Source organism: Taudactylus pleione, unplaced genomic scaffold (genome assembly GCF_031769625.1).
Source record: "Taudactylus pleione unplaced genomic scaffold, aTauple2 ptg001032l, whole genome shotgun sequence".
Classification (NCBI taxonomy): Eukaryota; Metazoa; Chordata; class Amphibia; order Anura; family Myobatrachidae; genus Taudactylus; species Taudactylus pleione.
The window spans coordinates 10,924,798-10,948,506 of record NW_028285433.1 but is presented as its reverse complement, the minus strand read 5'-3'; the positions used below and the strand labels follow the sequence as shown (position 1 = coordinate 10,948,506).

Genomic DNA, 23,709 nt, shown 5'->3' with positions numbered 1-23,709 from the left:
TCAAGCTAAATACCCAGCTGCTATTCCCTTTATTCAACAATTCATAATTAATGTGGCTCCCCCACTTCCCAACCAATTATCCGTGTAATTGTTTCTTGGTGAGTTAGATGAAGTTCCCTGAGACAACCCCTGGTAGGATTCATTCCCTTCTATTACCACTTGTGCCACCTGAAGATTGGATTGGAGGCACTGTGCCAGAAGCAGTGAGAGAAAGACATAAACTCCCCTGCAACTTGTGACTACCAGAGGTCACAAACAAAATACATATTTACTTACACGTTTGTTATGCCTGGCAAGCCGTTGTTTACTGTCCTCCAATTCTTTCTGGACTTTCTGTACATGTTTGTTCATTTTTCTAATGGTGGAATGTAAAATCTCCCAAATGTATAACCTAAAACACAGATGGCCATGCCAAATAAAGCATTAAACACCATTTTTGTCTTTCACATTCTGCACTGTAAATACACTGCTCAAAAAAATACAGGGAACACTTAAACACAATGTAACTCCAAGTCATTCGCACTTCTGTGAAATCAAACTGTCCACTTAGGAAGCAACATTGATTGACAATCAATTTCACATGCCGTTGTGCAAATGGAATAGACAATAGGTGGAAATTATAGGCAATTAGCAAGACACCCCCAATAAAGGAGTTGTTCTGCAGATGGTGACCACAGACCACTTCTCAGTTCCTATGCTTTTTGGCTGATGTTTTGGTCACTTTGAATGCTGGCGGTGCTTTCACTCTAGTGGTAGCATGAGACGGAGTCTACAACCCACACAAGTGGCTCAGGTAGTGCAACTCATCTAGGATGGCACATCAATGGGAGCTGTGGCAAGTAGCTTTGCTGCGTCTGTCAGCGTAGTGTCCAGAGCATGGAGGCGCTACCAAGAGACAGGCCAGTACATCAGGAGATGTGGAGGAGGCCGTAGGAGGGCAACAACCCAGCAGCAGGACCGCTACCTCCGCCTTTGATCGAGGAGGAACAGGAGGAGCACTGCCAGAGCCCTGCAAAATGACCTCCAGCAGGCCACAAATGTGCATGTGTCTGCTCAAACAGTCAAACAGACTCCATGAGGGTGGTATGAGGGCCCGACTTCCACAGGTGGGGGATGTGCTTACAGCCCAACACCATGCAGGACGTTTGGAATTTGCCAGAGAACACCAAGATTGGCAGATTCGCCACTGGCGCCCTGTGCTCTTCACAGATGAAAGCAGGTTCACACACATGTGACAGACGTGACAGTCTGGAGATGTCAAGGAGAAGGTTCTGCTGCCTGCAACATCCACCAGCATGACCGGTTTGGCAGTGGGTCAGCAATGGTGTGGAGTGGCATTTCTTTGGGGGGCCGCACAGCCCTCCATGTGCTCGCTAGAGGTAGCCTGACTGCCATTAGGTACCGAGATGAGATCCTCGGACCCCTTGTGAGACCATATGCTGGTGCGGTTGGCCCTGGGTTCCTCCTAATGCAAGACAATGCTAGACCTCATGTGGCTCGAGTGTGTGAGCAGTTCCTGCAAGACGAAGGCATTGATGCTATGGACTGGCCCGCCCGTTCCCCAGACCTGAATCCAATTGAGCACATCTGGGCCCGTCATGTCTCACTCCATCCACCAACGCCACGTTGCTCCACAGACTGTCCAGGAGTTGGCAGATGCTTTAGCCCAGGTCTGGGAGGAGATCCCTCAAGAGTCCATCTGCCACCTCATCAGGAGCATGCCCAGGCGTTTTAGGGAGGTCATACAGGCACGTGGAGTCCTCACACTACTGAGCCTCAGTTTGACTTGTTTTAAAGGACATTACATCAAAGTTGGAGCAGTCTGTAGTGTTTTTCCACTTTAATTTTGAGTGTGGCTCCAAAACCAGACCTCCATGGGTTAATAAATTTGATTTCCAATCATAATTTGTGTGTGATTTTGGTGTCAGCACACTCAACTATGTAAAGAACAAAGTATTTAATAAGAATATTTCATTCATTCAGATCTAGGATGTGTTATTTTAGTCTTCCCTTTATTTTTTGAGCAGTGTATATCATTTAGTATGGGAATACACTGCCTCTGGAGTTAATGGAAAGGGTTTTAGACTAATGACTAAGCTGGCTTACACGAGGCAATTGTTCAGTCAAGGCAAATTGAACCAGACTTCCATCAAACAGTATAATTACCATTTAAAATACAGAAACGTATAATTTGGTAATTCTTAAAAACACAAGCCTACATTTTTACAGTGACATTGTTATAGAATGCACTATAGGGAGGCCAATCTCGTCGGCGGTGTCCTGTAGAGGGGGTGGGTGGGCGGTCCAGTCAGTGTTGGCTGCGCAGCCTGACCTGTGCCATCACGTCACGCTGAGCAGTGCACACAGCCAGCGGAAGGGAGCGCCAGGCAGCGTCTGAGCACTGTAGTATTGTATGTTACCCGTAATTGTCGATTGCAGAGAAAGTATCTTGTAGAGACACATGCTTTCTATACACATCTTCAAGTAAATTAGCATTGCTTACATTGGAGGGGGAGGAGTTACACAGGTAGGAAAATGACAGCAAAACTTGCATCGTGTCAGAAAATATGAGATATGGTAAGAACTTACCCTTGTTATCTCTATTTCTACGAAGTCCATAGGGTTCCACAGGATACCTTGGGTATAGGTGTGACGTCAGTCGCAGGGCACCAAAGAGTTAAGCTTTCAGCCTCCCAGGATGCACTAGGTCCCCCTCCTATACCCCGCCCCCGGGCCAAGGCACCTCAGTTAGTTACCAAGCCATAGGCCGGAGGAGGAGAAGGAAGAGAGAGAACAAAGATCTGGACACATACAAGAATCACATTCTCACCAGAGGGAGACGGAAAACCGGTGACCAGAGCAAAGCCCATCTGCAGCACAGGTGCGACAGGGCGGGAGTCCTGTGGAACCCTATGGACTTCGTAGAAATAGAGATAACAAGGGTAAGTTCTTACCATATCTCACATTTTCTACTTCAGGGTCCATAGGGTATCCACAGGATACCTTGGGGATGTCCCAAAGCAGTATCCTTTAAGGGTGGGGACGCTCCTGTGCAGAAAGGAGAATCCGCCGCCCGAAGGAAGCATCCTGAGAGGCGAAGGTGTCAAACCTGTAATACCTCACGAAGGTATGGACAGAAGACCACGTAGCAGCCTTGCAGATCTGAACTGCCGAGGCACCACGTCGAGCTGCCCACGAAGGACCCACAGACCTAGTGGAATGAGCCTTCAGAGAAGGAGGGACCGGTAGGCCTTCATGAAGATAAGCTTCAGAAATAGCCATACGGATCCAGGCTGCCAAAGTTTGCTTTGAAGCAGGCCAACCCTTTTTACGGAAGCCATAGAGGACAAACAAAGCGTCCGACTTCCTAAACGAAGAAGTGCGGTCAACATAAGTCCTTAAGGCCCGCACAACATCCAAAGAGGCCTCACCCACGGAAAGACCCGGTGAGTTAAAGGCCGGAACAACTATTTCCTCGTTAATATGAAACTGGGAAACAACTTTGGGAAGAAACTCGGGCCGAGTGCGGAGCACTGCCCTGTTCCCATAAAAAACCAAGAAAGGGGGTCTACAAGAAAGAGCCCCTAACTCAGAAACACGTCTGGCCGAAGCAATGGCCAGAAGGAAAACAGTCTTAGCTGTTAGCCATTTAAGATCCACTGAGCCCAGTGGTTCAAACGGCGGTCCTTGGAGAGCCCTCAGGACCACAGCCAAATCCCAAGGCGCCACAGGTGGAACAAAGGGCGGCTGAATGCGGAGAACACCCTGCATAAAGGTGCGCACATCCGGGATTGTAGCAATCCTACGGTGAAACCAGACAGATAGGGCCGAAACCTGTACCTTCAAAGAAGCAAGGCGAAGCCCATGATCTAGTCCCGCTTGCAGGAAGGCGAGAATCCGAGACAGACGAAACTCCCGCGGTGCATAACCTCTCGGTCGACACCACTGGAAGAACATATGCCACACGCGATGGTATATCCTCGCGGAAGACGGTTCCGAGCTCGTAACATGGTACGCACCACAGAGCTGGAAAACCCCCGGGACCTCAGCATGGCCGTCTCAACAGCCACGCCGTCAAAGACAGCCGAGTCAGGTCCGGGTGAAGGCAAGGACCCTGAGACAGAAGGTCCGGTCGTAGCGGCAACCGCAGAGGACTGTCCACGGACAGACCCTGAAGGTCTGAGAACCAGTGCCGTCTGGGCCACGCGGGAGCTATCAACAGGAGCGTCCCTCCTTCCTGTTTGAATTTCCGGATTACCCGTGGAAGAAGGGAGACCGGAGGGAACAGGTTTGCGAACCGGAACGTCCACCGGACGGACAGAGCATCCACCAGAGACGCCCCTTCGTCTCTTGTGCGAGACCCGTACACCGGCAACTTGTTGTTGTGCCGGGACGCCATGAGGTCGATTTCTGGAAGACCCCACCTGTCCACCAGTAGTTGAAAAACGTCCGGGTGCAGGGACCATTCCCCCGGATGAACGTCCTGGCGACTTAGAAAGTCCGCCTCCCAATTTAGCACTCCCGGGATGAAGACCGCTGATATGGCCGAAGATTGCGCTCCGCCCAAACCAGGATCCGAGAGACCTCTACGAGAGCCGCCCGACTGCGAGTTCCTCCTTGCCTGTTTATGTAGGCCACGGTGGTAGCGTTGTCCGACTGGACCTGCACCGGGCGACCCTGGAGAAACCGCTGTGCCTGCTGGAGAGCATTGAAGACCGCACGGAGTTCCAAGATATTTATTGGAAGCTCCGCTTCTGTCGGCGTCCACCTGCCCTGGAACAAGTGTGGACCCGAAACTGCTCCCCAGCCCCGAAGACTGGCGTCCATTGTCAACAGGACCCAATTTGGAACCCAGAACGGACGTCCCTTGTTGAGGTGGGTCGTCTGTAACCACCACGCAAGGGACAGGCGAACCTCCTGGGTGAGCACAATCGTCTGGGACTTCAAAGACTGAGTCAGCCCGTTCCACTTGGACAGGATCAGGTGCTGCAGAGGTCTGGAGTGAAACTGGGCGTATTCCACCATGTCGAACACCGACACCATGGAGCCCAGTAACCTCATCGCCGAGTGTAAGGACACCCGGCGGCTGTGCAGGCAACTGCGCACCCTTGACTGTAAAGCAGAGATCTTGTCCTCCGTCACGAAGATCCTTTGCTGTCCCGAGTCCAATAAGGCTCCAAGATGCAGAATCCTCCGAGACGGGATTAGAGTGGACTTCTGCCAGTTGATTAGCCAGCCGTGCCGTTGCAGCAGTGCAATGGTCAGGTCCAAGTGGCGTAACAGGAGCTCTGGAGATCCTGCCACCAATAACAGGTCGTCCAAATACGGCAACATGCGGACTCCCTGCAGCCGCAGAGAAGCCGCCATGACAGCCATCACCTTGGTGAAAACACGTGGTGCTGTCGCCAGGCCAAAAGGTAACGCCCGAAACTGGAAGTGGTCGCTGCGGATTGCAAACCTGAGGAACTGTTGATGGCGCCAAAGAATAGGGACATGCAAGTAAGCGTCCTGTATGTCCAATGACACCAAGTAGTCCCCAGGTTCCAGCGCCAGAATGATGGACCGTAAGGTCTCCATCCGAAACTTCGGGACCCGCAAAGACTTGTTGAGTGCTTTGAGGTTGAGAATCGGACGATATGACCCATTGGGTTTCTGTACCAAAAATAGATTTGAATAGAAACCCTGGCCCCTCTGGGAGAATGGAACAGCCACTATAACTCCAGCCTGGAGCATAGTGTGCAATACCTTCCGCAGCTCCGTAGCCTTGTTCCGGTCTGATGGTAGACCCGTGGTGAAGAAGCGAGCCGGGGGTCTGTGCCGGAAGGAGAGGGCGTATCCGTGGGAAACCACCTCCAGAACCCAAGTGTCTGTCGTAGTGGTCGACCAACACTGGGCGAACTGTAGCAGGCGGCCTCCCACCCTGGGATCCCCCAAAGGGAGGCCCGGACCGTCAGGCCGCAGGCTTGTCATCTGGCTTGGGGGCCGGACGTCTGGTACTCCATGCCTGCTTCCGGGGCTTGACCGATTTCTTAAGGCCAGCCTGTCGAGGAAACGACTGTGGTTTGGGCCTGCCCTGGGCCCTAGATGACCGAAAGGACGATGGTCCCGAACCAGAAGGAGCAGCGGCCGACGGGAGACAAGCAGATTTGGCTGCCGCCAGCGTGGCCACAATCTTATCCAGATCCGGACCGAAGAGAACTTCTCCGGTAAACGGCAACGCTTCCAGACCTTTCTTGGAATCTGCGTCCGCCTTCCAGGATCGCAGCCACAAGGTGCGACGAGCAGCTACCGCTGCTGAAGAAATTCTAGACACCAGAGTACTAATGTCTAGAGCCGCCTCGTTGATGTAGGTGGCCGAATCACGGAGATTGCCAATCAACTCCGCCTGTTCGGCCGGACAGTCGGATTCAAAAGAAGCCTCTAATGAATCCGCCCAGCGCTCCATCGCTCTGGCAACCCAGCAAATGGCCATAGCCGGCCGTGCTGCCCCCCCTGCAAGGGAATAAGCGGACTTCAGGCAGATTTCTACCTTGCGGTCCGTAGCATCCTTAAGTGAGGACATGGATGGCATCGGCAATGTGGCACTACGGACAAGACGGGTCACGTGAGAATCCACCTGTGGAGGGGATTCCCACTTAGCAAAATAATTATCCGCGAACGGATAAGCCACCGCCAGGCGTCTCTGCGGCTGGTATCTTTTGCCAGGTTGTTTCCACGCCTCCTCTAAATGGTCCACCAACTGACCCGAAAGAGGAAAGACTGTGGCATCGCCCTTCACATCTTTGAAAAAGGCATACTTAGATTTAGCCGCTGGGGGAACTTCGTCCTCAATCACCAAGGCTGTGCGGACCGCCCGAATAAGTCCAGGAATATATACTTTGGACTTAGCATCAGCGTCCTTAGTATGGAGAGGTTCCTGATCGTAAGGATCCAGAATCTCCCCATCATCAGACGTCCCTTCGTCATCCTCATAAGGAGCGGACAGAGACGCCACCGGCCTTTTATGAGGCCGCATCACAGACTCCCCTTGCAACACATCCGACAAGTGCTGTACAGAACTCGTCAGGGAGTTAACCCACGCTGGCTCCTGAGAACCCGGGAGCGGGGAAATAGGGAGACTGTGGGGTACCACCAATTGTCGTGGGAACCCCTGCATGGGTGACGACACCACAGACTGCTGGGACAAACCCCTCGGGGTAAACGCGGGCTGCGGAGCTAACTGGCCCACTAAAGCTGTTAACGCCTGAGCGAAACAAGCCCAGGGCGGCTCCTGTACCGGTGCTGTAACCGTAATAGGCCGCGCCATGGACAAACACTGCCGGCAAAGGCCCTCCGCGCTACCCTCCCCCTCCGCTAACGGTACTTTACACGTGGTAAACTGTAGCCGGAGGGGAAAATCACTTTCAGACATGATGGCACCACGTATGTGACCTCTCTCACCAATTAAGTATTAAATAGGCGAGAGACCACCCTGCAGCACCGCACCGCAAGGGCTTTAGCAGAAGAACAGGGACAGTAATAAAGCTGACAGTTTAGAGAAGAAAAGTTACAGGCAGCAGCGCTAGCACAGTCACATACAATGCAAAGAAATAACAATTCCTGCACTAACAGCGCTGATTACTCAACTACACAGACACAGGGCCTGGTAGGACACAGCGCTGCATACACAGACCTGAGCCACAGCGGAGGAGAGGTATGCGGGGGGACCCAGACCACGATGCTTCCGTCCAGCGCTTCCAGCAGCGTTCACCATGCGTTCTGGAGAAGATGGCCGCCGAGGAGCAGAGAGGAGGCTGGCCTGGGGGAGGAGCGCTGCCACAGGACCAGTCGGCAGCATGCAGAGAGGGCTGTGTGCAGCGGGGGAGGCGCCGGCTGTGAGACAGGGAAGGCGCGCTCCCCTGGCATGCATTTAACCCCTGGGACGCCGCAGCGCTACCGCTCTGCTGCGGTCCGCTGTCCCAGGGGGTAGTGGAAGCGCAGGTTGGTCGCCTGGCTCCACGCTGCAGCCAGTCCCCAGGGAGCCCCCTGCCTGGGGACTTAGGACCATGTGATCAGCGGGGACCCACCGCGGGACCCCGCTGCTTACCTCTGTCCCCCTTGAATCCGGCCATGGTCCGGAGCATCTGGGGTCACCGCTAGCTGTGACCCCAGACGCCCACCAGCATCCCCGGATCAGTACCGGCGTTCTGGTACCGGCGGGGTGTAGGGAAGACAGCATGGACGTCAGGACTGACTGTCCATGCTGTTCATCCAGATGTGCAGCCACAGCTGCATGAAGAAAAAGCTTCAGGGGCTCTTCTAGCCCCCACTCCAACAGGTGCACCCGACTCCGGCCGGGCACCAAACTAAACTGGGGTGCCTTGGCCCGGGGGCGGGGTATAGGAGGGGGACCTAGTGCATCCTGGGAGGCTGAAAGCTTAACTCTTTGGTGCCCTGCGACTGACGTCACACCTATACCCAAGGTATCCTGTGGATACCCTATGGACCCTGAAGTAGAAATGTAGTTCCTTTCATCAGTTATATCCAGCATTTGTACATTGTTTTAGCAGGACATTTAAGAAGCCACTGACACTTAGCAGTTATTGACATCACTGTTAAATGTTGATCAATGCGTATTTGAGGATGCCAACAGAAAGCCTAGTTACATTTCATTACAAGGTTAACCATATAGTCACCTAGTGAAGTCGTGTGACAACTCAGGAGAGAAGATCCAGTTTGCTACAGCAGCACAATCAACAATTTGTGTTCGTATCATCTTATCCACCAGCACTGCAATCATCTGTAGAAATACAAACATAGGGATACTACATATAAAACATTACTGTGGGACAGTGTTTCTCAACCTCAGTCCTCGAAGGCACACTAACAGTCCAGGTTTTAGAGATATCCATGCTTGAGCACAGATGGTTAAATCAAAATAACTGTGGTACTAATTAAGACACCTGTGCTTAAATATGGCTATCCTTAAACCCGGATTGTTAGGGCTCAATCCAATTAGGTGCAAATTGCAAGTAGCGAGTTTGTTTCTTCAAACTCACACACTTCGCCGCGAAGCACGCTCCCGAGAATTCTCCAATCCAATTAAAAATGCCTAGTCGCACTACCTGCAGCGGAGGTGTGCAAACTGAGGGCCTGATTCAGAGCCGGAAGCTATTTGCGCTCACTCGTTTCAAAAAAGGGGCCGGCTATTTAAATTGAGCGCTCGCTCTTTGCGGTCTGTTGACGCCTCTGTCTGAGCGAGCAAACAAAATATGCGCTCGCTATTTTGTAAAGACGCCCCCTGGCCGCTCGCATCCTACGTCATCTCCGCTATTTATTTGATTAATCGAGTACATCGAAAGGCGTCTGAACTGCTCGCAGTGCTTGTGGTTGGATTTTCCTACCGCAATCATGCGACCAGTTCAGGCTAAGAAACAACCAAGTGACGTGGTCGATGACGCTGCTTTGTTAATTATGCACACCCTTAAAACGCCCGTTTTGGCACGCCTGCGTTCGGATCTCCACTCACCGTTTTTCAAGCACCTTCCCCTGTTACCACCCACAAACGCCTCATTCTGCCACTCAAATTAGCAGGCATTCGCTATTTTGCAAGCACAAAATTTCCGACCGCAATGACTGGTTTGCGCATGCGTATTACAACGCATGCGCAGTTGTGCGAACATCACTCGGAGCGAACGAGCGGCCGCTTACAAGCGGCTCTGAATCAGGCCGTCTGCCAAATGAGACTTGCAAGAAATGCATGAAAATGTGGGGAGACCATCCTGGACCCCCCAAAATGGATACATTTCGTTCGCAGGACTGTATAGACGGCTGTTTGCAGCCATTAGAAAGTTACTCTAGGTTTTGAAATGGTGTAAAACGGCTGATTTTTTTTTTTTTTTATTTAATGCAAGAATGTAAAAAAAAAAAAAAATAGTTTGATCTTAAACTAATTAAACGAAAAATGCAAAAAAAAAAAGTAGGAAAAAGTGTGATTTTGGGTACTTTGAAGGCACCTTGAAAAGCAATGTGTTAGTTTTTATTTTTTCATTTTTCAACTAAAATTGTTGCAATTAAATTTGGGATGCCTAAACTAACGAAAAAGTTGATTTTGGGGTAATGAGGAAATTTTATTATTTTTTCCCCTAAAAAAAAAAAAATAGACATGTAATTATTGGACTAAGCTAATTCGAAACTTCCAATTGCCTAATTGGTCATTAGAGCGGGAGAGTGTCCAAGGGGTTCAGCACAGTGTCCTCACATTTTAACCTTCAAAATAAAGATTCTCCTTTACATCTCACCCTCAGGACTATTTCACACATGCCGATTTTGACCGGCCAGGCAAGAACTGGGCGGTAGCTGGACGGCTTTTTTCAGGCAGTCAGTGCCTTTCATAAGCAGCGGCTTTGAGCCGTTTTTTATGTGAGGGTTTTTTTTACCTGTTGGGAATGCGCAGCAGCAGCTGCTGCAGAAGCCCGGCCAGCTGAAGCCAGCATGTGTGAAAGGAAAAATGGTTTCCTTCACACTACTGGCATGCAGGGACTGCACGGCACCGTCCTGCATAGTAGTTTTTTCCGGCTAGATCATGGCGACCGTGCAGTGACAGTGCCCCATGTGAAAGAAGCCTGTCCTTTCCCTACAGTACTATATTTCACAGCCGGTTAAATACCAGGCGTATTTTTGCCACCCGTCAAAACCAGCATTTGTGAAATAGCCCTCAGGGAGGTGCGAGTGGAAAATTTGCGAATTCGAAGTGAAAAATCGTAACTTGCACCTCACAATTTACACATAATAGGATTGACCCCTTAGTGTGCAATGAGGACCGTGGTTGGGAACCCCTGCTGTGGGACAATTAAACCTTTTTTGAATGCAACTTATGCACTTGAATGAAGTACAATGACTTGTAATAACTGCTTTACACAAATCGCCTCCCCTGAAAATCTTCATCGGTATCTACAGCAGCATTGTCTTTCTACTAAGTAATATGTTTGGAAAAACCATAGCCTCCTCATGTGTGGTGGCAAATGAGTATCTAAACCAGGGGTCGGGAACCTTTTTTTTTTTTGCTGAGGGCCATTTTGATTTATAAAATATTATGCGTGGGGCTGATGTAGGCTACGACCCACCCGTGTGATGTCACATGGGGGCGGGGGTCACAATCGCTGGTGATTACAGCAATGCTGTAAGAGCAGCAGAGTGACCGACTGAAGCTTCCTAAGGATGCTCCAGGCGGCATTGCTGCATAGATTCTGGCTGCAGGGTGCCATTCTAGCCACCCTGCTAGCCAGACGAGGCTAGCAGAATAAAGCTCCGAGGGCCTGACCAATTGACTCCGGGGGCCTTATACGGCCCCCGGGCTTGAGGTTCCCCATCCCAAATCTAAAGTATGCAATTTCTGTAAAGTAAATATTACAGGACACAAATAGCAGCATATAACAAAGTTAATACAAATTTGTACTTTATATTTTATCAGTAGCACAGCTCTCTCCAAAATCTTTTGCCAGCTGGGTGGCATTAAGAAGTTGACAGGTGGAGGAGTGTACTACTTCACAATAATGAAAAAGTTGATTTGAACTCAAAATAACCATTTTTAGTTAAATAACCAAATCATTTTAAAAGACTTGCAGATATTGCAAACTTACTGGCTGGACACAGATCGAATTGTGTCCAGCAATGTATGCTGAGACAGTATATGTCTGCACTCTCCATGTACCCTCTCTGCAATGTTCCAGTTGTGTAACCCACACCCAGCCTCTTAACTACTTGACAGGTGTGGTTGTATCAGATGCAACCTTACCAGGCTTTGCTTTCCCTGACATAGTTGCATCTAGGGGTGGTATAAAAAGATAGTTAAAGTTGGACAAGGTCTAGATAGACACCAAATGTTAGATAGGCAATAGGTTGACAGGGACAAAAAGGTAGACATAACTAAAGGATGACAACGAAGATAGTTGAGAGATTCAAAAGGTCAACTTTTTTTTTTTTTTTAACCCTAATCTTCATTCTAACCCTTAACCTCCGGTAAGTGCCTAACCCTAACCCTCCATTTATTGCTGAACCAAACAAAATAAAATAATAAAAAAACTAACCATTTTAGTGTTGACCTTTAGTCCCTGTCGACCTATTGCCTGTGTAACTTCTGGTGTCTATCTAGACATTGTCTACCTTTTAACTGTCTCTATAGTCCAGAAACCGTTGCATCTAATTCGACCAGTCAGAAACACCCAGTGGGTGGCTGCTGGAAGACCATTCTACGTGTGCCAACCACTGATCGGGCAGGGTACCCCACACAGCAGCTGCAGATAGGATGGAGCAGCCGCAGGGAAAAATCAGCAAATCCAGCTCTGTCCTGCTCCCCCCGCAGCTGGAGGCAGCCCAGAGCCAGCGGCGCCCCACCCAGCGGCTGCAGAGAGGATGGAGCAGCCACATGGCTGAACAATCTATGGTTTCTAACAATGGTTGAACCAATCGGCCATCAATGGGACAGATGTCAATGCCCATTACAGTATAATATAAAAATCACTATTTTTATGGTATACTGTGCTTACAAAAATATATATTTTTTTACAAAATAGTCATGGATAAGTTTTGAAGAGATGTCCTTGACCTAATTCAATCATAAAAACGCGACAATTTCTATGCAGTTTTTGAAAAAACATATTAGCCAGCTAAACTAGTAAATATTTTTTTCCCTAAAAAAAAAAACTCAGAAATGGTCTTTTTTTATGATTGAATTAGGTCAAACATCTCTTTATAAATTATCCAAAAAAAGATTGTTTTGAAAAAAATCAACATTGATTTTTAATATCGAAAAGGTGATATACCAGACCATCGATGATCATGACTTTGCATTTCCCCGATACATGACGGAAACGTGCAACTGTGGGCTGCGTAATTGACATTTCCCCAACGGCTGCTCCTTTCCGCAGGAGTAGAGTTGGACGTGATGATGCAACCACGCCCGACAGGTGGTTAAAGACTGGAAATGGAATTCCATTATTGTGCCTATCACAGTAATGTAAGTGCAGCTCAACTGTGATTTTGGCCATCAGCCCCCTGGAGCAGAATAGTGCAGAGTGGGATGTTAAAAAAAAAAAAAAAAAAAAGCCTGGTGGAGCGCCCATGAAATTTATCCTGGAGAGGACACTGGTAGAATATTCGTTATTATTTAACAGGTTGGATAGAGCCACAGTCAAAGTGTTATTTTATTTGTAACATGAACATTTATTGCACCACACTGCATAATCTGTTGAATATTCTACATATACTATACTTGTCACCTGGGGATGATTTTTCCAGACATCGTAAACAACTCTTAGAATATGCAGCTTTCCTTCTTCACTATCAGACAGTGCTTTTAAGACTTCATGAAACCTTTAAATAGAGAAAACCAATGTACACAATGATTGCTCAGAAATTCAGGCAACACAAAATGCAATAAAATAGCATATTGGATTCCCAAAGAATTATACTTACTTAGCAAGTGCACTAAAAGAATGGCTAAATGATTTTGAAGCCAAATTTAGCAGGGACTGTAAAAAGACATCTATTTTCAGTGGATTAAAGCCAATTCCTTCATCTGAAAAAGTGAAAAACATTTTATTTTATTGCAATCAAACACAATAGAACCCTAACTTCAGTTTGTAACACTTATCTCTAGGTTTATTTTTATTTTACCTACTGGTCTCTTAAATGTCCTCAAATCATTGCTGCTTAGGGGACAAAAAGGACTTTCCAATTTCGACTCAAGTCAAATTCAGGGCACCAGTCACATCTCCATATACAGATTTAACAAAGACCAATGGAAAGGCATATCAAAAATGAATATTCTTACCATCATCATCTTGATCAGGGTTTGGTACATCTTTTAAAATATTAAAGATATCTTCATTGATGGCCTTATTTTTGATGATATTGGTTAAAGTAGTAGCAGGAGCATAGCCAATCAGAGTACCTAAACAATACAAAAGCACAAATATGTAAGGGAGGATTGAAACAATCTCATAACTGATATAAGTAAATAAGCTTCTATTTCAGACAGATCAGAAATCTTACCAGAATCCTTTGGTTCTCTCTGTAAGGGTACCAATCCAAAAATAAATGTAAAAATCCTAGCCTTTACAATCTTCATTCAATAGTTTAACAGCTCCTCATAGCCAATACAGGAAGAAAGCAATCACTATGCTATTATGGGGCAGATTCAATTAGCCATGGTATTTACAGTGCGGCTAAAAGTATGCCTATAACGCCGCAACTATTCAATTAGGCAATTTCCTCATTGGTAAACCCACTGCGAACGCATGTTAACCCATAGATTCTGGAATAATTGCCCAGAATCTATGGGTTACACTGTACGGTAAGTGCCAGAGGGGTGATTTAACACAGATTTTTCTACATATCCACATTAAGTGCACCCTCTGAGGCTTACTGAGCTGCTAATTGAATCTGCCCCTATGTCTGCTAAAAATCACCAAAATGCATCAATTAAGGTTTCCAGATAATGCATAATATACATATTATAGCAGAAGCTATTTTAACTTGCTCCAGCACACAAATACATAAACTACTTCCATGAAACATGAACAAAAATATATACACCCATTCTTGTAATACAGGAACTGGTCCTAGGGCCATAAGCAGGGCAAAAGTGTGCCCTGTCCTCCCCCCTATGCTTGGAAAGCAGTTTCAAAGAAAACTTACTGCTACTCTCATCCGCATACTTGAAAATACATTTGGGCTCTGACGGGTACAATGCAGAAAAGGACGAAGGCACAATATCCAATATCCGCTGATGGTAGGAAAGTCTAAAACAAGAAAATGCATTTATGTGTCACAAAACATGTAGACTGTTCAAGTACATATCCAGAAGTGAACAACTAGTTTGATAAAAAAATGTTTTTACTGTTTTTTTTTTGTTTTTAGAAAGTAAAGGACAAGGGCGTCATTACAGGCACATGTTTGTCCCCCTATAAAAGCAAGCAGTTTGTCCACCCTTATTGTGAACAAAGCAGAGGAATCATTGATACCAACGTAGATAGATGGTTAATTGCCACTGGGTTTTTGTTTTTTTGTTGTGTTTTTTTAATAAAAAAAGGAAAATGCACAAGGGATCAGTAACAGCAAAGAGTTGTGCATGTTGCACTGTGGATACATCAGATTCGGTATAAGGCATCAACGATGCAGTTAGCAAAAGAGAGCAAATTACACAGCATTCTCTATATATTGACATCTGAAATCTATATGTAAAGCCTTGTGCAAATGCGAGGGTTGTCCAAAAAGTAATGCCTAAATGCTCATAACTCTAAAATAATATGCAACATCTGTCAGTTTGTAGTGTAATATGTCTGCTAGCTATATATGTATTTTTGTTTACGTAGTCCAAGAAATACCATGGAATCCAAGATGAAACAAAGAGCCATCATGGAATTTCTGGGAAAAAAAGGCTGCAGTGCTACAGAAATCCACAGAAGACTGAAAAAAAAAAGTGTATGGTGAGTGTACAATTGACTATAGCAATGTCAGAAGGTGGATGAAGTTTTCTCAATCGGGAGAATCGTCCATGTGCGACAAACCTCGTGGTGGCAGACCATCAACTGCAGTGACAGCAGAGAACAGTCAAAGTCGATGCCATGATTCAGAAACACCATCGTGTGACCATCAGAGATATCAGTGATGAACTTGAATGTAGCCATGGCACTGTAGAAACACTAATCAATGATTTGGGATATCGTAAAGTGTGTGCTAAATGGGTTTCAAAGCAATTAACCAGGGATCAAAAGGCCCAGAGGGTGGAAGTGTGCAATGACCTTTTGATCAACTTTGAAGCCAACGCCGAGACGTTTTTGGAAAATGTCATTACAGGAGATGAGACCTGGGTATTCCTTTATGATCCAGAAACAAAGGCCCAATCAAAACAATGGAAACACCAAAGTTCACCTAGACCAAAAAAGTTTAAATCACAGCGATCCGTAAACAAAGTCATGGCCACATTCTTCTGGGATTGCCGAGGTGTTATTCTCATCGATTACTTGGAACCAAACCAGTCAACAGTGATCGATACATTATTACACTTAAGAAGCCATCCGCAAAAAAGGTCAACAATTCCACTGTCAAATGTCATCTTACACCATGACAATGCCAGACCTCACACTTCGATGGCAACATCTGCAGTCATTGCCAAAATGGGATGGGCAATAATGCCACATCCACCATAGACTCCTGATTTGGCCCCCTTCTGACTTTCATCGATTTGGCCCTCTCAAATACTGTCTCCAGGGTCAACATTTTGAAGACAGAGGTTGTTAAGATCATCATACATTCCTAGGTCAAATACAAACCACTGGAATTTTTCCAAAGTGAATTCACAGCTTGGGTTGAGAGGTGGAGAAAATGTTTGAGGACAGATGGCAAATGTTTTGAGTAGAGTCATTCTGTTACTAAGACTTTAAAAGTATTTTAATGCAAATTTTCAAATCTGTATCTATAATACAATTTTAGTTGTGAGCATTTAGGCATTACTTTTTGAACAACCATCATATCACCAATGCATTGGTTGTGGTTCACTACAAGAAGTTAAGGGGGGCCCTGCTGCATATGTTCTGATCACCTGCATACTCAGAAGAGGGCCTGCTTTTTTGGACTTTTTAGGGGAGATGGACAGTTTGGTGAGGCTTCACCAGTCCTCACTTAAATTTTGCTATGTTCTGCCCAAGTAAAGCCCACATAATACTTCGTGCAACATAAACAAGTGTACATACCTCATGCACTTTTCTAAAACTTCTCGAACAAACTGGGGCTTAGGTCTGTCTAGCTCTTGTGAAAGACAATCTGCCCTGCAACATACATCAATACACTCAGTTATGGCCAAGTATTAACAAAAAAAAAAAAAAGTTTAAACAAATTCATCTTTTAGGGCAAAGTAAGGTGCAGAATGAACGGTTTGAACAGAATGTGGACTGACAATTTGTGCAGCAATAGAGGTTAGAAGTAATAGGTGCAAATAAAAGTTAAAGTGAACGGGAAAAAACATTGCCTTTTAATTTTTTTTTTTTTAAAGTAAACCCTTAAGGAAAAAACCCAAATTAGATTTAGGATTTGCTGTTAACTTGTTAAATATCCCCTTCAATATCAACACTTGCCAGAAATAAGCGAATGTTTTACCAATACTTTGTCAAAATGGTTATTTGTGTTCTCACAACAAATGCTATAATTCTTATTACTGGCAAAACACTTACCAATCTTCCCAATTCCATCGGAATCTGAAGTTACTCAGGTGGTGAGAAAACCAGTTTATGAACCTAGGGTCAAAAGTTTAAAAAAAAAAGTATTTTAATGCACCTCAACATTATTCTAAAAGTGCAAATCTGCAGCAAACAACTTTACATAGAAGCCATGCATTCCTTCAATGTCTAACCTGAACTAGCTAGATACAAACCAATATCTGATTGTCTACTATGGCTTTAAAGAGGATATGCACCTTTATTTTATAAAATTGAAAGAAAAAAAAAAAAAAAAGAAAAAAACCCCACAAATTTCATAATGGACAAATACATAATGTACAGCATTTGTTATGCACCAACAATGAGGTTTACAATTACCTGTCAATGCAAGTGGTGTTCATTGTATCTAAGCGAGTATACAGCATTTCAGTGGCTTGGGCAAGCTATTTATATTCATTAAGGTAAACAAATTTGTTCACAATTGAAAAACAAAAAAATCAAAAACAATGACACCTCAGAAAATGTCAACATTACTTAAGACTTGTTAGGTGCCACAGGTTTAATTATTCAGTTTATAAACAAGATGACACTTTAGAACATAATGCTTGTACATAGATTGCTGATTGGAGGAAGTTAAGATGGCAGCATTAGTGGAAAGAGTGTATTCTTAAATACTGGCAACCATCTTACATGAACAGTTCCATAAGTGGAAACGAGCAACCACCAGCATTCTTTCATGGAAAGCAGTGCCATAGTGGTTAGTATGACTGCCTCAATCCCAGCCCAAGGGCACTATCTGTATACTGGTAGGTTACTTAACGTCTAACACAAAAAAATAAACCCTAGTGTGTAGGTGTACATGTGGTAGGGAATATAGATTGTAAGCTCCACTGGTGCAGGGACTGATGTAAAGGACTAAAGTTCTCTGTAAAACGCTGCCTAATGTTTGAACTTAACCTGCATTCCCAACATGTGTAGAATCCACCAATAGGTAAGGAGGAAGATTATTCTCAAAGCATTAAGTGTTCATACGTATTTTATGTGGTAAACTTAGCTGGACACACAATTCAAAATGAAACAGAATGAGAAAAAAAAAGTAAAAAGTAAAATTTGATGAACAAACTGAACCAATAATACTAAAACAAAAAAACAGTAAAGGTGCATACACACGTAACGATTTTTTTAACAATTTAACTAGAACAACGTCGTTATCGTTCAATCGCTGAAAAAAATCAGTTTGAGTTATAACGATGAACAATTATCATTCATGCGCGTTCCCGTTTGTAGTTCATGCTCACTGTCAAACTGAATGATTTTCATTAAGGGAAGTTACAAAAATCGTTTGTAGTTCAAAAAATCGTTCATTACACTTTAAAAAATCTGACAGATAATCTGACAGAAAATCGTTGGTAAAAAAATCATTGTGTGTATGGTATACACCTTCAGAGGCAGATTCAATCAGCTGTGAGTTCCCATAGGACCTCGTACTCTAATACGACAAGGGTTATCTGGGCAGAACACCTTATTTTTTCCATAGAAGTGAGAGAAAACACCAAATCTAGATTCTCCTGCCATAGTGGCCAGTAATTGAGAGAAGCTGCACATTACACACTTAATTAAACCTGACCCTAAATCTTTGTTTAGATTGGTTGTATACAACATGCAAGACAAGTTAGGGTTTTGTGAAGTCTTTCATGTCCTGCCAAGTCAGGCAAAATGATAAACAATCCAGTGCTGCCTAACGGGCGTATTCAATCAGCGTAGAAAGCGGCCAATTTTGTCATTGGCGACGAAATCTGTCGTTATTCGACAAAAAGAAAAAAAAAAACAGGCGAAAAGTTCACCATATCAGGGATTTTGCATTTTAATTTCTGCTGGTCTATTTTTGGCTAAAACTGTAGGAATTTCTTTTAAAACCCTTTGGACATCCCCCCCCTAATGATAAATTACCCCAATATTTTTTCGTAAGTTGCGTACTCTGGTAAAAAAACAACCGCGCAAATTTTGGGTAAAAAAAAATTAAAATTGAAATAATGGTTTTAACGTATTGGGTCTGATTTTTAGATGGTGGTAAGGATGAGTCAAGTATTTTAAACATTGCACTCGGTCGCAGCAGTCTCTTAAAATTGCATCTTTACGACACAAAAATATACTTGCACCCATTTTAATGTAACCCTAATAGTAATTTCTTGGAAAAAAAAATAGCTTTTTATAATTTTCAACTTTTTCACCCCCAAAATTTGCATGCCAGTTTTTCGCCAAAGTACGCAACATACAAAAAATGTTTGGGGATTTCTTTCAGAACCCTTTGGACACCCCCCCTAATAAATTACCCACAGTTTTTAGGCAAAAATAGGGATTTTGTATTATTTTTTTCTCTCCTGGTCTGAGATGGAGAAAACTGATTATTTCAGTCTATACTATTATCGCAATAATAGATAATACTGGCGGGAAAAGAAAATGAAGATCAGCCCTGATGGTCTTGTTAAGTCTCCAATGTGCAATTGTTTGCCTCACCACTCCTGCCCAAAAGGAATGATATCCACATTTTAAGAGCCAAACCTTGCCAAAAGAGCACCTGAAACTTGAAAAAGCTTTGACTATTCATTCAATAGTAAGGCACTGTGATATATTCTACTGCTAAAAAACTTCTCCATGCTTCTGATGAGCCAGGGCCTCTTTAGTACAGTGCAACACTGCTCAGCCCTCACTGCCAACAAAGCTACGGGTGACACATTGTCCAATCTGATCACACTAGGAGGGTTTGATGGGCAGATGAAGCCAGGAACAAAGCTGGGAGTGTGCCTGGAAGTAGATTAAATTAAGGTTTCTAACAGCCCCCTACTTACATACTCTAGGGGACAGGTGAAGTTTTAAAATAGGTAACATAACAGAAAAATGAAACATACCTTTACTTCCCAAATGAAGGGCACTGGAAACAAAGAGGACGACGAAGCATTGCAACAAGAGAATTACGGAGGGGAAAAAAAATATATATATATCCCCCAGTGCCCCATTTTTTAGAGGCAAAAGAGTTTATTACCACCTCCACAACTGTTTAAAGATGCACTGTACTCAGACTCCCACAATCCTGTTCATGTTTTCTAACCACTGTTAAATACTCAAACATTTTTTACATTTTTTTATTTTACTTCTCAGGGTCCTCTTAAAAACCAACTCCTACTGACTGCTGAGATAATCACCTCCACGCAAATCTGAGTTCAATTAAGAACTGCAATACAGAGTGGGCAGGGGGAACCAGATTACCCAGAAAAGGCAAAACAAAAACCAGGGCAAATTTCAATTTATAAATCAACATCTACAGTTCTAAGAAAAAGGATACCACTTGTGGTAAAGATCCTGGTTGTAGCTTGCAAAGTTCAATTAAAAGTGATGTGTACATGACCTCTGTATGTGGTGGTACGGGAAGCTGAAACAATTCACCAAAGATAATCTACAGAACAGGAAAAAAAAAAAAAAGTAAAGTTTTCTGGAGGAACGTGAAAACAAAAACTATTATGCAACTTCAAATTCACAGCACAGTACATTTTATACTAACACAAAACAGATTCAGTTACCCAATTGCAGCTCCTGGGTTTGCAGCGCACAGTAAGCCCACATTGCACTTACAGCGGATTTCGGTTTGCACCCTCCTTAACACATATAGCTCCAAGCACTTAAGACTTCAAGTTATGGGTTCAACATAAGTTAGCTGTGGGCTTACCGCACAAGCAAATGGGCTTGTAAATGAATAGCTCCAGGCGTTATAGATAAGAACTGCGGCTAATTAAATCCAGTCTTTTACATGTACATACCAACTCTACCTATAAATGTATATTACAGCAGCTCACCTGACCCTTCCACCCACCATTTAAAATTACTGATATGTGCAGTTTGTTGTTCTTGTTCGATGGATTGTGCTGTTCAATCTTATGGGCTATACCCTGTGTCAGATGTGAAGGGCCCCCCCGGAGGCCCCCTCGTAGCCGGCAGACTCCCACAGCACAGTCTGCCCCCTGGTTCCCTAAAATTAAATACTCCAGGCTACAGTAGCAGCCCAAACAAGCAACCGGCTCCATCGGACACAAACTAAACTGGGTCATGTGGGGTATAGAGGGGGAGGAGTCTATTCCAAAAACCTTAAGATTTAAAGTGCCAGGATCCATTCACCACCTCCTATACCCCAGCGCGCGCGCACACACACACACAATATTCCATCTTGCCAGTTATTTTGTATTCAGCTATACTCTAGTGTGTAATCAATGGAGAACGTGTCCATCTGTCCTACGCAAGGAAGACCATGTAGTTCTGCAGAGTACAGCACACCCAGGAGGTAAAGAGATGCTTTAAATCAGATGGAATTTTGATACCACCTTAGACAGAAATGATGACTTCAGTTGCAGGACCAAACATTGCCTTCTGCAAGATAGGGAAGGAAATTAAGATGCCCTCCTTGCAAGGGCAGCAGCTAGCTACAATACTAACAAAAAAAAAAAAAAAAAGTACATATTTAAGGCTTGTAACTTAAAGTAAATGGATCAAAGAATGAGCAAGGTTTAGGTCCAACGAAACAGAACAACTGGGGGAATATGAGGCTTTTGAACGTAGAGAACCCCTTGTAGACAGCCTGAACCTCAGGAATGCAATTTAATTTCCTCTGGAACAAAATAGATCGGACCAAAATTTGGATGCAAGAGGGCAATCTTAAGCTACTGTCCAGTCCAGGCAGTAAAAATGCCAAGAGTTGTGCCAAGTGAAAGGATAAAGGATGAATACACTTTCCTAGCCATGCGATTGCAGATAGACTATGGACACAAAGAATCACTGGCTTTTTAATTGTTTGACTAATAAAGCAAAGTCTTGGTGGTAAAATAGAATTTGACTTGGGTCTTTTCCTAAAAATCAGCCTCCAAGGAGGACCTAATATGCTTAGAATGTCAGCATACCATGACCTTTTTTTGCCAGAAGGGTCTCTATCAAAATTACTGGGACACGCAATTTATTGATTAACCTAAAAAAGCATGGGGACCGGAAGGAAAATGTTACACCAGACAATACATGGGACTGTCTGCAGCAGTGGTTCCCAAACTGGGTGCCACGGGCTGGTGGTCCAGTACAAAGTCAAATTATGGTCAATGTGGTAGGCAAAATAAAATAAAATTGCGCAACCCTGACCACTGCCACAAAACTTAACCTAATGGAGGACAGGAAAGCACATTTTTACTTAATTTAATATTTTTGTCAAAATTTCAAATCAAGAAAGTTTTTGGTCTTTGGGTGGCAAGAAAAAATACTGATACTCTAGAGTGTTGTGATACAAGTAAATTTGGGAAGAACTGGTTTATGGCATCCACTAGTAAATACTTTGACCCCTGGTTCTTGCACAGTAACAAGCAACTTCATGATTCAGCCATCAGGTCAACCTCCATCTGACACACCCCACTTCCCAAACTCTAGTTAAAGACCACTCCCAAAGATGAAAGGCATGCCGGCTCAGAAAGTCTACTTCCCAGCACAATATATTAGTTGTGTACTTAAATCGTCAAAGGTCTCCTGGTAGCCCTTGGGTGCAAGTTACCAATTTGAGTACACTGCATTGTTTAACTAAGCAGAAAGGAGACTTCCTCTTAGGAAATACTTATCTCGGAGCACAGCATTTAACCAAACTGATAGACTGACACCTGTGGAGAGGGTTGAAGAACATTGAAACAGGATACCACTCTTCCCATTAGTGCATGCAATGGAGGACTGATACCAGTGTGCTAACAGAGTTCACCTATGTTTGAATGACCAGAATCTTTTCTTCTGGTAAATACTTTTGGCTAATTGTGTACAGGCAGAGATCCAGACAAATTATGTGCTGGGCTAGGACAAGACTGGTATTTTATTACCCAACCATATATTTCAGTTATCAGCTGTAAATGGGTCAAAAGAGAGGCAGAGCTTGCTATAATCAGAAGGTCATACAGGTATGAAGTGCCTGTACCCTTTTTGACCTCAAAAGTGCTGCTATGACCACCATAAAACTTTGCTGTAAACAGAGTTGTAACAAGTCTGAAAAGCAGAGCTCAGGGTAGATCGGGGGATTATCTTGTGGTTATGATGTGCAACCCACATTGGGAGAAAGATCAGTTTTACGCAAGAAAAAAAAAGTTATTGTAAAATAACACAAACCTTTCTGCTCTTTCAGGACTGAGACAATCACACAAGATAGTAGGGACTATATAACCTCCCCTGGAGGTCCATATCCTGGTCTCCTCTCAGAAAGGAGTAGTGGTCCAGTACCTTCTCTCTTTAAGGACTATAAACCATACATACAAACAGAAGATCCACTGGTCCCGAACAAACAGAAGCCTGGCTCCTGCCACAGATCTACCCGCTTATGGAAGAGCCCTGTCATGCCATCAGCAGACTTGAGACTTGGGAGGGTTGTCCAGCCTACATAGAACTGTTTGTAACCCTATGCTGGCCAAGGGAGCAGCCCCTCTAAGAAGTTCAGAAGGAGGAGCTA

The 23,709-nt window shown here is 44.6% G+C and overlaps 1 protein-coding gene across 1 annotated transcript in view; it reads right to left on the bottom strand.

Annotated features, from left to right (window-relative positions):
* The window catches only part of NCBP1 (nuclear cap binding protein subunit 1), a 39,617-nt gene that overhangs the window by 2,034 nt on the left and 13,874 nt on the right, over positions 1-23,709 (bottom strand). The window contains exons 11-20 of the mRNA XM_088461323.1: positions 20,542-20,652; positions 17,577-17,641; positions 17,214-17,276; positions 16,737-16,811; positions 14,680-14,783; positions 13,814-13,933; positions 13,456-13,558; positions 13,260-13,353; positions 8,676-8,779; positions 277-391 (exon numbers count right to left, since the gene is read on the bottom strand). Coding sequence (XP_088317449.1) covers positions 277-391; positions 8,676-8,779; positions 13,260-13,353; positions 13,456-13,558; positions 13,814-13,933; positions 14,680-14,783; positions 16,737-16,811; positions 17,214-17,276; positions 17,577-17,641; positions 20,542-20,652 — 954 coding nt within the window. The remainder of the gene's footprint in view (positions 1-276; positions 392-8,675; positions 8,780-13,259; positions 13,354-13,455; positions 13,559-13,813; positions 13,934-14,679; positions 14,784-16,736; positions 16,812-17,213; positions 17,277-17,576; positions 17,642-20,541; positions 20,653-23,709) is intronic.